General features: G+C 39.4%; 1 protein-coding gene across 1 annotated transcript in view; it reads left to right on the top strand.

The window, feature by feature from the left end:
- Positions 1–15,885, top strand: part of LOC307167889 (uncharacterized protein) — a gene marked incomplete at both ends in the record, with an annotated part of 39,048 nt that overhangs the window by 7,617 nt on the left and 15,546 nt on the right. Inside the window, one exon of the mRNA XM_079887195.1 lies at positions 5,317–6,260. Within this exon, the coding sequence (XP_079743321.1) occupies positions 5,317–6,260 (944 nt within the window). The remainder of the gene's footprint in view (positions 1–5,316; positions 6,261–15,885) is intronic.

Raw genomic sequence — 15,885 nt, forward strand, 5'->3', positions numbered from 1 at the left:
GGCGGCCAGGGCGGAGACAACAGTCCATCGGGCCGCCAGGGCGGAGACTTTCCCTCGGGCGGCCAGAGTGGAGATAACAGTCTATCGGGCGGCCAGGGAGGAGACTTTCCCTCGGGCGGCCAGGGCGGAGACTTTCCCTCGGGTGGCCAGGGCGGAGACTTTCCCTCGGGTGGCCAGGGCGGTGAAGACCCCTCGGGCGGCCACGGCGGTGAAGACCCCTCGGGTGGCCACGGCGCAGGAACTGGAACAGACACCAACGGCTCAGGCACTGGAACTGGCACCACCGACTCAGGCACTGGAACTGGCACCACCGACTCAGGCACTGGAACTGGCACCACCGACTCAGGCACTGGAACTGGCACCACCGACTCAGGCACTGGAACTGGCACCACCGGCTCAGGCACTGGAACTGGCACCACCGGCTCAGGAACAGACACCACCGGCCCAGGAACAGACACCACCGGCCCAGGAACAGACACCACTGGCCCAGGAACAGACACCACCGGTCCAAGTGTGTGCGTAGCCCACACACACCACATGGCTGTGGCCATAATGGCCAGTGTCGCGGTCACTGAGGGCTCAGGAACAGACGCCCCCGGCTCAGGCTCAGGAACAGACACCACCGGCTCAGGAACAGACACAGAAACAGACACAAGCACAGGCACAGACTCAGGAACAGACACTGGCTCTGGCTCAGGAACAGACACTGGCTCCGGCTCAGGAACTGGAACAGACACAGACACTGGCTCCGGCTCAGGAACAGACACTGGCTCCGGCTCAGGAACAGACACTGGCTCCGGCTCAGGAACAGACACTAGCTCCGGCTCTGGAACAGACACTGGCTCCGACTCTGGAACAGACACTGGCTCCGGCTCAGGAACAGACACTGGCTCCGGCTCAGGAACAGACACTAGCTCCGGCTCTGGAACAGACACTGGCTCCGACTCTGGAACAGACACTGGCTCCGGCTCAGGAACAGACACTGGCTCAGGCTCAGGAACAGACACTGGATCCGGCTCAGGAACAGACACTGGATCCGGCTCAGGAACAGACACTGGATCCGGCTCAGGAACAGACACTGGCTCCGGCTCAGGAACAGACACTGGCTCCGGCTCAGGAACAGACACAGGCTCGACGGCGGCCATCTTGTCAGGGAACACAGGCTCGGCAGACGTGACATGAACACTCTCGGCGGCGGCCATCTTGTCTGAAGATACAGACTTGGCAGACGTGACGTGAACACTCTCGGCGGCGGCCATCTTGTCTGAAGACATAGGCTCGGCAGACGTGACGTGAACAGTCTTGACACTCTCCAGGATTTGATATAACCTCTCGAAGTACTCCAACAGAGTTTCAGCTGCTCTGTCAATCTCTGACTGCACAGGGACCTCCGAGACTGGGACCACCAGAACTGGGACCACCGGACTCGGGATCACCGGAACTGGGACCACCGGAACTGGGACCACCGGACTCGGGACCACTGGAACTGGGACCACCGGCACTGGGACCACCGGCACTGGGACCACCGGAACTGGGACCACCGGACTCGGGACCACCGGGACAGGGACCACCGGGACAGGGACCACCGGGACGACAGTGGCCTGCTCGGATGGGACGGCCTCCGGGACGACAGCGGGCTGTTCCGAGGGGAAGGCCTCCGGGACGACCGCAGGCCATTTGTGGACGACCTCCAGGGAGACAGCGGGCTGTTCGGGAACGACCTCCAGGTCTTGAGGAACAGAGGACGCCTGCTTCCTCCTTCTCCTCCGCCTACGACGGCAAGATGGTGGTATCGAGTCCACCGCCTCTGGAGGCCCAACAATCTCCGCAGGCCTTCGCACACACATGGAAAAATACTCCAGCAGTGAAATATGAGACCCTGAATCTCCTCCAGATGGAAAAACCTCACTCCGCGGTATCCACATATTGGTCAGTCCATTCTCTAATTCCGCCGTACTTGCTGGATCTTTATATTGGCGGATTCCTTCTGTCACAACGCACACACAGGGAAAAGGTAAGATTCAATCGCAAGTAATTTATTAGGGTAATCCGTACTCACAAACTAGTCCAGGCAAGGGTCAAAATCCATACAAAAGCAGTCCAACAAACAAGAAACAAACAGGCATGGAACACAGAGGTGCAATGACATTAAACAAGGAATCCGCCACAATCACAGAACAGACAGGGTATAAATAGACAGGTACAAACAATGTGACGAGAAACAGCTGTAAGCAATGATGAGTGATAAGGGACAGCTGAGTGCAATGAAAAGACAAGAATCATGGGGAATGTAGTATGAGAGTGTGCTGGACACCGTGAGGAAGGAGGACAACTAGTGGTGACCCAAGGAACATAAACCAGACACTGTGACAAAATGATGTTTACAAGATTAATGAGCCTTTAAATCTCCTTTATAAATGCTTTACAAGTCATAACTAGTCCTCACTTTAGATGAGCTCACAAACATAGTTAACAGACCACTACTAAATGCTTTATAACTACCTGCATTTGCTACATTTACTTACACTTTCTAAGTGATCTTATTAATCAATGACAACACCTAGTTTGTAAATAATAGTATACTTCATTTAGAAATGATAAATTGATCATTAATAAAGTATGAAAATGCAATTATTAAGCACATTATAGATATGCTTATAAATCAAGAATAAAGCATTTATAGCTGTACTTATAAACTGCTTATTAATGTCTATTAATGCTTTAAAATTGATGAATTAATGGTTTAGAAATGCTTATCTAATGATTAATAGCATGCAGTTATTATAAAGTGTTTATTGATTTAAAAACGATTGTATTGCTTCCGCTAAAGAAAATAGTCCGTTCCGTGTCCATAGCAACGCTGTTTTTCATGGCAACGGTCTGTTATACTTCGCAGCGTCTGTTATCAAGAAATAACAGCATTCTACATTGGAATTCAACCAAGCCATGTAATAATGAATATTAATGCTTTATAAATTATTAATGAACTGTTCATGGATGCTTAACTAGTGATTACTAGCATGGAGTTATTATAAAGTTACCTTAACTATTTTTTTTTACTGTATTTTTATATTTTCAAAATAATAAAAAAGGAAAATTTGCATGAGGCAAAAGTTTGGGCACCCTGCATGGTCAGTAGTAGTAATGCCCCCTTTTGCATGCATCAAAGTTTGTAAACGCTTTTTGTAACCAGCTAAGAGTCTTTTAATTGTTGTCATTTCCTTCTCTCTGGGCCTCGAGTTGGTTCACGTAGTGGTTTAGCGCAGCGCTTCTGAGGCCAAAGAGAGAAGGAAATGAAAAGTGGAATAAAGTCATTCTTTTTTTTTTTTTTTTTTGCGCACAAAAAGTATTCTCGTCACTTTATAGCTATAAAGTATAGTTACTTTATTTTAACTTAAGATTGAGCAACTGTAGTCACTTGGACTATATTAACAATGTCTTTAATACATTTTCTGGGCCAGCAAGTTATAATGTCTTAGAAGCCTATGGAGGAGTGAGCCAGCTCTCAGATTTTAATAAAAAATATCTTAATTTGTGTTCCGAAGATGAACGAAGGTCTTACGGGGTTGGAACAACATGAGGGTGAGTAATTACTGACAGAATTTTCATTTTGGGGTGAACTAACCCTTGCCGTTTTTAAGAGGAGCAGCGCCACTTCTTCTCCTGTGTTCAAAACTCATTCACTTCTTGGAGGGAGCCCGGTCTACAGGGTGTCACGTGATTTTCGTGCATCTAACCTGAACATTGCCATTGCCAACATCAGACCGAAAATATGGCAAAATGATTTACTATGGTGATAAGCATATGGTGATTTTTCTTAAGTATTTAAGTATTTGAAATACTCTAAATACACTCCCTCAAAATATTTTGTTACAAACTACATTTTATTTTTTCCACACCTGCAAAATACAAATTACAAAATACACTAAAGTAATTAAATACGTATTTAAAATACATTTAATTGAAATACTGCCCATGTCTGTCACTTCACAATTCAGTCCACAAGAATATATCAGACGCTGAAGTTTGTGCTGTGGACAGAGAAAGGTTTTCTTCTCATATTTGTTGCATGTCGCTGCACAGTAGAACAGTCCAGCACTCCAGAGTCTGCTAAATCCTCTTGTAGGTCTTCTATGGTCAACTGGTGTTTTGATTTGCCTTTCTAGTAATACGTCTTCCAGACTTTAACTTGACATCCACTGTTTCTGTAAGTTAATTTCTTAATTATATTATGAACAGAGAAAAACACTTTTCTATATTCTTATAGCCTTCTCCTGCTTTGTGAGCATCAATTATTGTAATTTTCAGAGAGGAGCCCATGGCTGCAGATTGTTGGGACAGGATTTGTATTCCTATTTTCGGGTGGGATTCTCTCTGAAATTTGTCCGAGAACTCTCCCGGCCGTGATTAAAACATGTGAAGGACATTGTCTGAAGTCTGTCTGGTTATTATTGCTGTGCAGCAAGTTAGTTAGTGAAACAAGTTATTTAGCGAAACACTAGAGACCTTATTCCCAAGTGATAGTGTTCAATAGGGGGCGAGACGTCGTTCGACTCTTTGTGAGACTCTTAGGCGGGGTTAGATTGCAGTCAGGTAACTCTAGTTCTTGGTCATTTTATTTATGCGGTAAGAATAGCTACGCTTAGGCGTCAACCCGCGCATTCAGAGGCAACTCAACTGAGTATAATATTTTCAGGTGTCAAGGACACTCGGTTCAACTTAAGTCAGGTGCGTAGAGGAAAAATCTACCACAACACAAACCAAGTTTCGTCACAATCCATAAAAGCTTTGCTGAGAAACAGCCTTAAATCTATTTTTGTGTGCTGAAATAGTTATTTCAAGAACAGTTTGACGAATCAACTTGAATTCCAGAAATTTTTGTCAGCGGGGTCTGTAGATGATCGGATTCGATTTTGGTGAAAATCGGATAAACGGCTTATATTTTGCAATCAAATCGTCTTAAGACCAGATAAGAAGAGAAAAATGTGTTTCAAATTTAGTCTCTAGGGCTCATGGTTCAAAAGTTATTAGTCAAATATTGACCTGTTGGTGGTGCTAAGCGGATTGAGCAGGAGACTCCAGATTTGCTTTGTTATTGAGTTAGACAGTCCTCTTGTCTGTGTGCAATATTTCAAAATGTTCTCTTTTAGCACCTAGCCCTTTGTTGACCAGTGTGGGACATTAATACTGTATGAAAGTTAACCCACTCAGGCTTTGGTCTTCATCGGCAGAATAAGTTTGATCGGTCAATGCTCAATTATTAATTGAAGAATAAAGCGAAGTGTCTTCTCATCTGTCCTCTGTCTTCCTTCTCAGGTTTCTGCTCTCTGCTCAGAGGATCAGGAGGACACAGAGGACCCATCATGGCCATCGCTGACCAGCTGGTAGAGCTGATTTTCTCCTGGATCGAGGAGAAGGAGTGCGTTGCAGACGAGCTGGTGAAACTGGCTAAGAAGCTGGAGTCACTCAGGGAAAAATGCAATGCCAGTAAATGTGTTGGCAGCACATTGACGGTGATAGGAGGTGCAAGTATGATCGGGGCCGGTGTGGCCACTTTTTTTACAGGTGGAGCAGCTGCTCCACTTATGAGCTTGGCAGCTGCATATACAAGCATAGGTACCACTATTTCTGTAACGACTAAAATCACTGAGGGCTTCTTATCCAGCAGAACCATGAAGAAGGTGCAGAATAAAGAACAGAAGAGCATCCAAATTGTAAGAAAAATATCGCAACTGTTCCAGAAACTGAAGTCCGAGATGAAGGAGGAGTTAAACTCCTTTGCAGAACCAGATGAATTAGAGTATCACATCATGGCTGACATTCTGAGAGCTATTGCGAGACGGAGTGGTCTGAATGATGAAATCATCAATGACTCAATCCTCAATGACATGCTCAAGCTCAAGCTTCACAAGTTTCCTCTGGAGATGATCAGTGATATGCACAGTTGCGGGGCTGGAGCGGTACGACGTTCATGGGCGGAACAACGATCAGGGGCGGGGCGACGATCAGGGGCGGGACACTCTGGAGATTGGTCGGGCACTTTTGACTCAAAGGGCTCAAGCCCACAGAGCACCCAAGAGATGGAGTTCAGCCGTGAACCTAAAATGCTGCCAACATATGCGTGTGCGGTCCTAACCGTAACCCTTTCCGTTTTCAGTTTGAGTCGTTCTAAACCAGGGATGGAATCTAAATTGTTTGAAATAGGTTTAAGGTTAATCTCTACACCTGGATTTAAAACAGCCCTGCGAGGAGGTGCCATGGTAAGATCCTGTACACATGTAGACATTAGATCACACATATAATTGCATTTTTTGTGAATATCATTGATTATTAGTGATTATTGGGTAACACTTTATATTAAGGTCCTTCTAATAAGCATAAGTTAATAGGTAATAAGGCCCTGTAAGAAAAAATGATGTGGACGTCGAAGATCTCAAAAATGAAGTTTATTACAGCATAGCAGTGGCAAGTTACACAAAGCACCTTGGGTTCACCGGCGTCAGAATGAACCCAGAACATACCCAATCCTAAACCCTTTATCCTGGTCTTAATGTAAATGAAGTTGCTCTTCTTGCAACAGCTGTGGTCTGTATGTTAATGAAATTGAGACACCCCATGGTCCCTAGTGTCCCACAGAAGGCTCTCTGTTGTTCTTTCAAATAAGAACAGTCAAAGGTTAAAGTGATAAGATTGTTTGAAGTCCCTTTAATCAAGATGTTTCTCGATTGCCCTCTGTCACTCCCAAACTATAGGTGACACCTGTGCCTCTGTGATACTATTTTCATATTACTGAGATTGGATGTAATCGTCTCTATATGATAATTAAGCTCTTTTAAATGTGAAAGGAACATTTGATATATATATATATATATATATATATATATTGGAGAGGAAGTTGTTGGGAACAGAACAGAATTTCTTATAGCCCTTATAGGATGTTTAATAACAGATTTGAAAACACATGTATTGTTAGATAATAAGACGTTCATAAGGACTTTTAAGAAACTTGTTAACAGTTTAGACTGTTTAAGAATGTTTAAAAAAGCCTTATGAGTTTCTTATAAATGTTTATATTACTATTAGAAACACATTTAAGGTTAACTTAGGCTTTCTTTGTTGTTATTAAGAGTGATGTATTAGGTACTACATGTGGTCAAGTTTGCTAAAATGTAATTTTGTGGTGGAGCACAAAAACACTTTAAGAAAGCTCTTAAAAAGTCTTTTCTACTTTCCATTATTTTGACCTAAATCAATTTTCTATGAAGGGGCCTCAAACATTTATTGTAATTTATTGTTATTCTTTCAATATTGAGGTAAATTGTATATTGAACAACATTCTTTCACAATCAACATAATAAAAAAAGTGCATTTATAACATAAAAATGTAGGTCTTAAAAAAATCATTAAACAATGTTTAAACATTTATTTTGATATATTTATAATATGTCAACGTCTAGCAACCGCTGTTTTGCACATATCTCTTTCAGCATTCACATCACCAAATATATTGACTAACAATCATTACTTTCTACATTCATTTGATTTATATTTTAAATGATTTCCCTTATTTTAGTGTATTGGTCACAAACGAAAATGTACAGATGTGTGTATGTACAGATGTGGCCATTAAGAATGCGCATCACAGCATTGCCTGCCGTGGCCCTGGTCAAGTTCTCTGGCACATGCCGTACATCACCAGTAGGGGGCAGTCCTGTTTCTTTCTCAGTTATAGCGTGTACTGAAGACAATAATATGCAACGAATGTGATAACTTCTTTCAGGCGCGCATTGACAGCAAGTGACAGAGCTCATAAACGAGTGAGAACCAAATTAAAAATACTTAAACTTAAAAAGTATATTGTTGATGTACAGCTCAAATAGAAATTAAATATTAATAAAATATTTAATATAAAATATTAATCATTCGGTTATTAATGGTTTTTACATGCATATCATGGGCATTGCAACGAGTATGAGTAAAAGAGTGTTACAATAGAGGGCACAACAATGGGCCGAAAGGTGGCTTGGCGGTAACACTTTATTTTGATAGTCCGTTTGTTGAGACTTTACTAGTTATTAGTAGCCATTCAGTAGCTTGTCAACAGTGCATCAGTTGACATTCAACAACACTGTTTCAACAGACAAGTAACATACGTTCAACTGACTGCCTATAGACTATAAGGTACAATTCAAGTGTTAATCTACAGATTTTACGAAAAAAGTGCCTGTTGACTGTCGATGTTATTTTGCAACAGGTTATTAACCAATTGTCGACTAACTTTCAATTGTCAACTAACTTTCTGTAGATTGAGTACCAACAACTCAAGATCAATCTGTCAGTTAAATGTCAACAGTCATGTCAGCATATGAAGTACATGATACTGTATATCCTACTCAAGGGGTTTCATATGCATCAAATTAATGATTATTTTAGCTGATTTAAAACTGTTTTTAAAAAATTGTTAACCATTTGTAGATCTGTTGATAGTCAACTAAAGATTAGATCTGTTGCTTGTCAACAAATAAATTGTTTATGATCAGTAGACTATTAATAGACATTCTCAACTAAGCGTTAGTAGATATATTTTAGGACTATCTAATTAAAGTGAAAGACAGTTGATATCAGTAGAACGTCTATAACCTATCAACAGATTGCATACCTAACCTGACTGAAGTAGAACAAACATGGCCAGCACATCAGAGGAAAAAAAAAATCACTTTTATTAAATAAAAAAATAAAAATAATACAACCCATTATTTACTAGGATATCACGATCACATCTGAACCATCTGATTATGTGAAAAAAATGATATTGAGCATTCCAAATGAGAAAACTCTCAATAGTCTACATCATTTCAAATGCCGAGGCCAAGATCAAAAGTTATAAACAACAAATAACAATAATTATTAACTAATACATTTAGCCTTTCATGACAATAAGTTTTACAGAAAATCGCATTTATTAAATGCAGTTTAACGTTATAACAGTTACTCATTTAAGAAATAATCTCTGTTCCTGCTGCAAACTCGCTTCGGAGGATTAACAGACAAGACTATAGTTTAAACCCTTAACAATACCTTCTTTAATCGTTTAACCATTTTGTAACATTTAGTTTATTTAACATTACGGTGAGACGCAAAAGGTGTTTTCTCCTATAGAACCATAATACACCAAAACACAATATAAATTAACAAAATACATCATTTTTATTAGCTAACGTAACGTTAGATGTAATCCAAATCTTTATAATCCATACGCAAGCAAGAAACAGATCCAAATTCAGCCCTTCATCCACACCCAGCGATCTCCATCTCGTAAATGTCAAAGCCCGCGCTCGTGATGAATTTAAATTCAAAAATTGCGCCCTCGAGAAGCATTACGACATGTTTTTACGGCAGTGATATCAAAGGCTCATTGGCTCTCGCCTGCTTCGTCACAGATTGCAGCATGCCGTGTTTCAGTTGAAACAACATTGAAATGCAGAAGCGTCTTCACGCAGAGGGAAGCTGGGTTAACATTTTCATGGATTAATAACTTAAATTCTGCTCTGTCCCTTATACAAAACTATTATATACTGCCAGAGAGGACTGCAACACATCGTCATTTGAGCGACTTTTGGTACCGATTTACATTTTCGCAATAAATTATTATGATTACACATCTGTTGTTTTTCTTCATAATTTTAGCCTGCATAGTTTTAAGAAATGGTTATGGGTAGGTTTAGGGGCAGAAGTAGGATTAATAGTGGCTTAAAATATATTTTAATGCTATTAATAAAACTGGCATTTCCCTACACATCTCTGTCCATAAAGTGTTGTATTCTTTTTATATTCTGTATAAAATGAGTAATTTATATTTAGGTTTGGGAGTAGGGTTAAGGGAAGTTACATTTATCTATAAAACAGTATAAGGGAAATGATACAGATATCTTTATGATTCGTAAACGTTTTGTAGCTGTGAATTCGTAATAATTCTACGTTGCAGACATGTCTGTATCATACGTTTCAGCATCTATCCAAAAAAAGTATGTTTACGATATGTTGATAGGTTATAGACTTTCTACTGATATAAACTGTTTTTCACTTTAATTAGATAGTCCTAAAATATATCTACTAACGCTTAGTTGAGAATGTCTATTAATAGTCTACTGATCATAAACAATTTCTTTGTTGACAAGCAACAGATCTAATCTTTAGTTGACTATCAACAGACTATCTACAAATGGTTAACAATTTTTTAAAAACAGTTTTAAATCAGCTAAAATAATCATTAATTTGTTGCACATGAGACCCCTTGAGTAGGATATACAGTATCATATACTTCATATGCTGACATGACTGTTGACTTTTAACTGACAGATTGATCTTGAGTTGTTGGTACTCAATCTACAGAAAGTTAGTTGACAATTGAAAGTTAGTCGACAATTGGTTAATAACCTGTTGCAAAATAACATCGACAGTCAACAGACACTTTTTCGTAAAATCTGTAGATTAACACTTGAATTGTACCTTATAGTCTATAGGCAGTCAGCTGAACGTATGTTACTTGTCTGTTGAAACAGTGTTGTTGAATGTCAACTGATGCACTGTTGACAAGCTACTGAATGGCTACTAATAACTAGTAAAGTCTCAACAAACGGACTATCAAAATAAAGTGTTACCGGCTTGGCTTCTCCGTATGATGCAGCACAGGCCGGTGTGGTGTAGAGATGAGCATAGATATCATATATAAAGGCTAGATGTCTCGTGCGCGCTGCTGGCCAATGGAGGTCGACGTCCGCACGTGGCGGCCATCTTGCCACAGTGTTCTCGCTCACTTGTTTAATGCTGCATGTACTTTTAAATAACCATAACTTGCTCAATTTTCTACCGATTTTCAAACGGTTTGGTTTGTTATAAACGTCAGAGATGTAGTTATGACACTTTATACATATACTGCATACACATGAAAAATTATAACATACATGTTCAAGCATTCGGAATTATAGCCACGTTAATAACGTTTGGAAGAAATCAAACCGTTTGTAAATCTGTCAAGATTTCAGCGAGATATGAGGATTTGTGTGCGTGCTGATCATTCACCTTAATTCACAGCTTCACTGAGACAAGATGGCCGAACGGTGATGCCGGAAGTGACTGCGCCATAAGACATCTAGCGTTTATATGATATCTATGGAGATGAGTCCCAGCTTAGGACCGCATTAGTATGCCTGTTCTAAATCTGTTCTCACGCTAACTTGTTGTAGCTAACGTGAGCTGTTTTAGCGTTATGTGGTAGCTTTATGTAGAATGCTATATCCCGCTGCTATGAAGGCCTACAGCAGTATGTACAAGATAAGATAAAAATAACCGATAAAGGCAATTTTGAGCCATCAAGTAAAACATTATTTGTAAAGCGGTTTTCATAGTAGGTACACACACGAGAAATGTTTAATTTCACAATATATAGCTTCGGTTATATACTAGTATATGAAACATATAAGTTAACGGACATTAATGGTCATATAATATAGTTCAAACAACTTATATAATAAAGTGATTTTGTCTGATTTGTAACCAGGAACTAAAGCGATTACCCATAAAACATTCACCACACCGCTCAATTTTCGTTCAGTTTCAAGCCAAAAATTATCACCCCTCAACAGATAAAAAACTAAGATATTACCACAAATATTTAATATTTGATATAGTAATAATAATTAGTAAAATGGTAGTAAAATGTTTTTGTGTTTGGGGAAATTGCAAGCCATATTCTGGCTACACAAATAAAACAATCTTATAACCATTTATTTGTTATTTTAATGCATTTTACGCATTAGACTTCACATAATCTTATCAGCATGATGAATAAATTATTAACATAAACTGCAGAAAGGGAGCAGAGAATGTGACCGATCTAACTCTCACAAACACTCCTGTTAAAATCACAGAAGCTGACGACACTGCGACATGAATCTCTTACATGCGTAGAGCTTACATCTCAAACAATGCGTTTCAGCGATGACTAATCTGAACGCTGAACGCTCACCGCTGCAAAAGGATATCTGACTGAATGCCGCAGATGGATGGATCGAATGAACATTAAGTATTGTAGTTTGTTAAACCAATACTACCACTTTCTGTCTGTGTTTATTTTTCCAAACCTTTTCCAGGCCTGGAAATTGCTATTTAAAAATTCCATGACTTTCCCATGTTTTTCATGACCGTACAAACCCTGTATCTATGCATCTCATCTCATTATTATAAACTGAATTTTATAAAGCGCATTTCCCAAAATTCATCATGCAAGATTTATTGTAAAATACGTGATTTACCGATACACTGCCGTTCAAAGGTTTTTGATCGGTACGATTTTTAATGTTTTTAAGTCTCTTCTGCTCACCAAGGTTGCATTTATTTGATTAAAAATACAATACAAAAAAAAAAACAGTAATATTGAGAAATATTATTTCAATGTAAATCAGCTGTTTTCTATGTGAATATACAGTAAAGTGTAATTTATTCCTGTGATCAAAGCTGAATGTTCAGCATCATTACTCCAGTCTTCAGTGTCACATGATCCTTCAGAAATCACTCTAATATGATGATCTGATGATCAAGAAACATTTATGATTATAATCAGTGTTAAAACGGTTATTTACATTTTTATTTCAGGATTATTTGATGAATAGAAAATTCAAAAGAACAGCATTTATCTTAAGTAGAAAGCATTTAATTGCACATTGCAATTGTAATTGCAAGATAAACTAGAATGTATTTCCGGAGGAACTGCGAAGTGTGCTTGCTTGGGTGCGGTTCACTAACGTTAGCAGGTTAAGGGTGCGTTGAAGTTTGCTTGATCTGAGAATTTCAACAATAGTACTTTTTTCAAGATTGTGCAAAAAGGTGAAAAGTTATGTGCATTAAGAGACATGTCTGCAATGTAGACTAGTGCCAATGGCCTTGTTTATGTGGCTTGGTGGTTGGTTTTGAAATAATTGGTTATGAATATACAGCAGAGAGTGGGAGTGTTTTGGGTGATGAAATAGTATTGAAAAGAAGTTGACAGTCTTCATTTACTGTATCCAATAAGCCAATACAAAACTCACCCAGCTGTTCTGTGGTTGAGTGTTCCCTTTGATTAGGAACAAATTTACTATCTCAAATTAAGGTCTACCATAATTAGCGATGCTTTGATTGCTGCTGTCAAGATGGTTGTCATCACCTACACAGAAATGTTGATTTTTATAGCCTACCGTCAGTCCTCATATTGTAATTAAATGAAAAACGCTATCAGTTTCACTATTAGCTTACTCTAACGATGCAATCGCAAAAACATGGATAACACTGTTTGGCCTTGCCTAACTTTATATGACATATGCGCCAAAATGCTAGAGTTACACATCCCGCTGCCATTTCAGGGCTTGAATTTGGGTGCGGGAATGTGGGGATTGCGCATAATTTAAACCATTCCCACAAGGTGAGCTTTTATAGTGCGAGAAATTCACGCACAAATATAATTGCTTCATCTCAGAACAAATGATTAAAAAATAAATTCACAGATGCGTGAAAAAATATGTCAAACTGTCTTTTATTTTCGAATTTATTTCCTCAATCAGCGCTGGACCGGCATTTTCTGTCTTCCGCTGAGCCCTGGCCGTAGACAGATCATGTTTCACGCTGTCAATGCAGTGGTCTGCGTTGTGCTGATCTTATTCACACTATCGAGTGTAGGTGCAGCATTCTAACATTGAGTCATAATGAGCTGTTTGTGAAGCTTCCAAATTATGTCATTTTAATCACGAAATTGAAACATTAAAAACCATTTTGCTCTTTATGGTGTGCGAGTGATAGAGCGCGGCAGCAACGAACCAACTGATCAGCTTGCAGGGTAACAACATTTAATGCTCGGCCGAACAGCTGATCATAGCTGTACAGGCGCCTTATTATTTTACATCTCCTTAAATATATATAGTAGTAAAGCTAATGCAAGGGCTAGAAATCAATTAATCTTTTGCTGATACGTCCTTGTCATCATGGAGAGCGCAGTTCATGGTTGCATAGCAACGACAGACGCCACGGGAGAGCAAGCTTGTGGAAAGGAGAGAGCGGCGCGCCCGCGCTTTCCACTTGTTTTTACCATAGACTGTAAAAGATAGGTTTTTACACATCTAGAGCAACGTTGTTGATTGTTTGAGCATGTGACTGCGCGTTTCTCCTTGTTTTCTATTGTTATGCGCAGCATATTTCCCGCACGCACAAACACAGCCACAGACAATTAATTGTTCGGTTAGCGAAGAAGAGCATGATCATGATGATGTATTTTGTATAAAGTTTTTTTTGTTGTAGTTATTAACTGTTTTGAGAACTGGAAATGCACAATTCATGCATACAAATCTGTAGATATTAATAAATGAAGATGATTAAATTAGACCGATGCATCACGAGTTACCCCCCCCCCCCCATAATCTTTAGATCCCCCCGTGACCCATGTAAGCGGTGGAATTCCCTCCCAGTTTAAAAAACGAAATTCAGGCCCTGCATTTATTAAGACAAACCTAGTAAAAACGAATGCAGTCTATTCACTGACTTGGCAGCTCTGTGAAATGTAATACAACTTTACAACAAGACCTACTGTCTAAATGCATTAACATTAAAAGTGTGAGGTGAAACTCTTTGGATAGACATAGGTAAATGGGTTTGTCAATTAGCCTGAAAAAAAAAAAAAAAATAATTCAGATCTTGTGCATCCTCACATTGGAGTCCCCAGTTCATGTACAAAGTTTGGTTTCGATACGTGACAGCGTTCCTGAGATATGAACTACTTCCTGTTTTGGCGACTACGCCGCTGATTTCGTTTGGCTGTGACGGGCAAACGCTTCCGAAAATCAAAAATCCTTCTAGTAACTTTTGTGAGGCTTGGTCCAAGGATCAAGTATGTCCAGTTTCGTGAAGTTCGGACCAAATTTGTGACCTGTGAAAAGGTTGTGGGAAGCCGTGGGAAAAATGCTCATTCTTAATGGCCACATCTGTACATGCGCTGCCATTTTTTTTTCTCTCTTTTCGTTTTTTTAAACAATTGTTGCCCAGTTTCTTACACTTCCTTTACTCCTCTGACAGGTATACCCTGTCTCTTTGCATACTGTATATATCTATAGTTCATTGTCCTATTTGGTTTCAGTTATAATCATTAACTCATTTTCCAAGAGAAAAGGCCTTTACACAGAGACACAAAGAAAGACTACAAGCCAAGCTGTTTTCAAACTAAGTAAATATTCAGACTAAAATATTACATCAATAAAATAATGATTAAATATGTAACATATTGAATAACATTGATAATGCAGTTTATCATAATATGCTGAAACAACAACAGGAAATGTATTAAAGATAAATAAATAAAATAAAAACTCAAGGGAAAACCAGGAGGGCAATCCAGCACAGTCGGGGAATTAATGGAAGAAAACTAGAAGAAGGGCACAGCTAACTAACTCAGGCAATATGGATATGGAGGAAACAGACAATACACAACACCAGACACTAGAGGTAATGTCTTGATTAGAAAGACATAAAATTTTTAGGATGTCTTGTTCACAATTCAATTTACCTCAATGTTGAAAGATACTGTAATTGTCCTAATAATTGTCCTTTTATTTTCGAAGGGCATTCTTGAGGCTGTGTTTTACAGAACGTTCGGTTTGTGGTCGTATTCAGTGAAAATGATACAAGGGCATTGCTTCCATGTCTCACAGCGGGTGTCAAATGTCCTAGTTCAAAATAAAGAGGAACGATGCTTTTATGAAATGTAGTGGCGTAAAAGTACAATATTATGCTTTGAAATGGAGTGAAGTAAAAGTTTCTCGAGATAAACATATTTTGTACAGATATAGATACATTTACATTTGT

This window comes from Squalius cephalus, assembly GCF_949319135.1.
Source record: "Squalius cephalus genome assembly, chromosome: 11".
NCBI lineage: Eukaryota > Metazoa > Chordata > Actinopteri > Cypriniformes > Leuciscidae > Squalius > Squalius cephalus.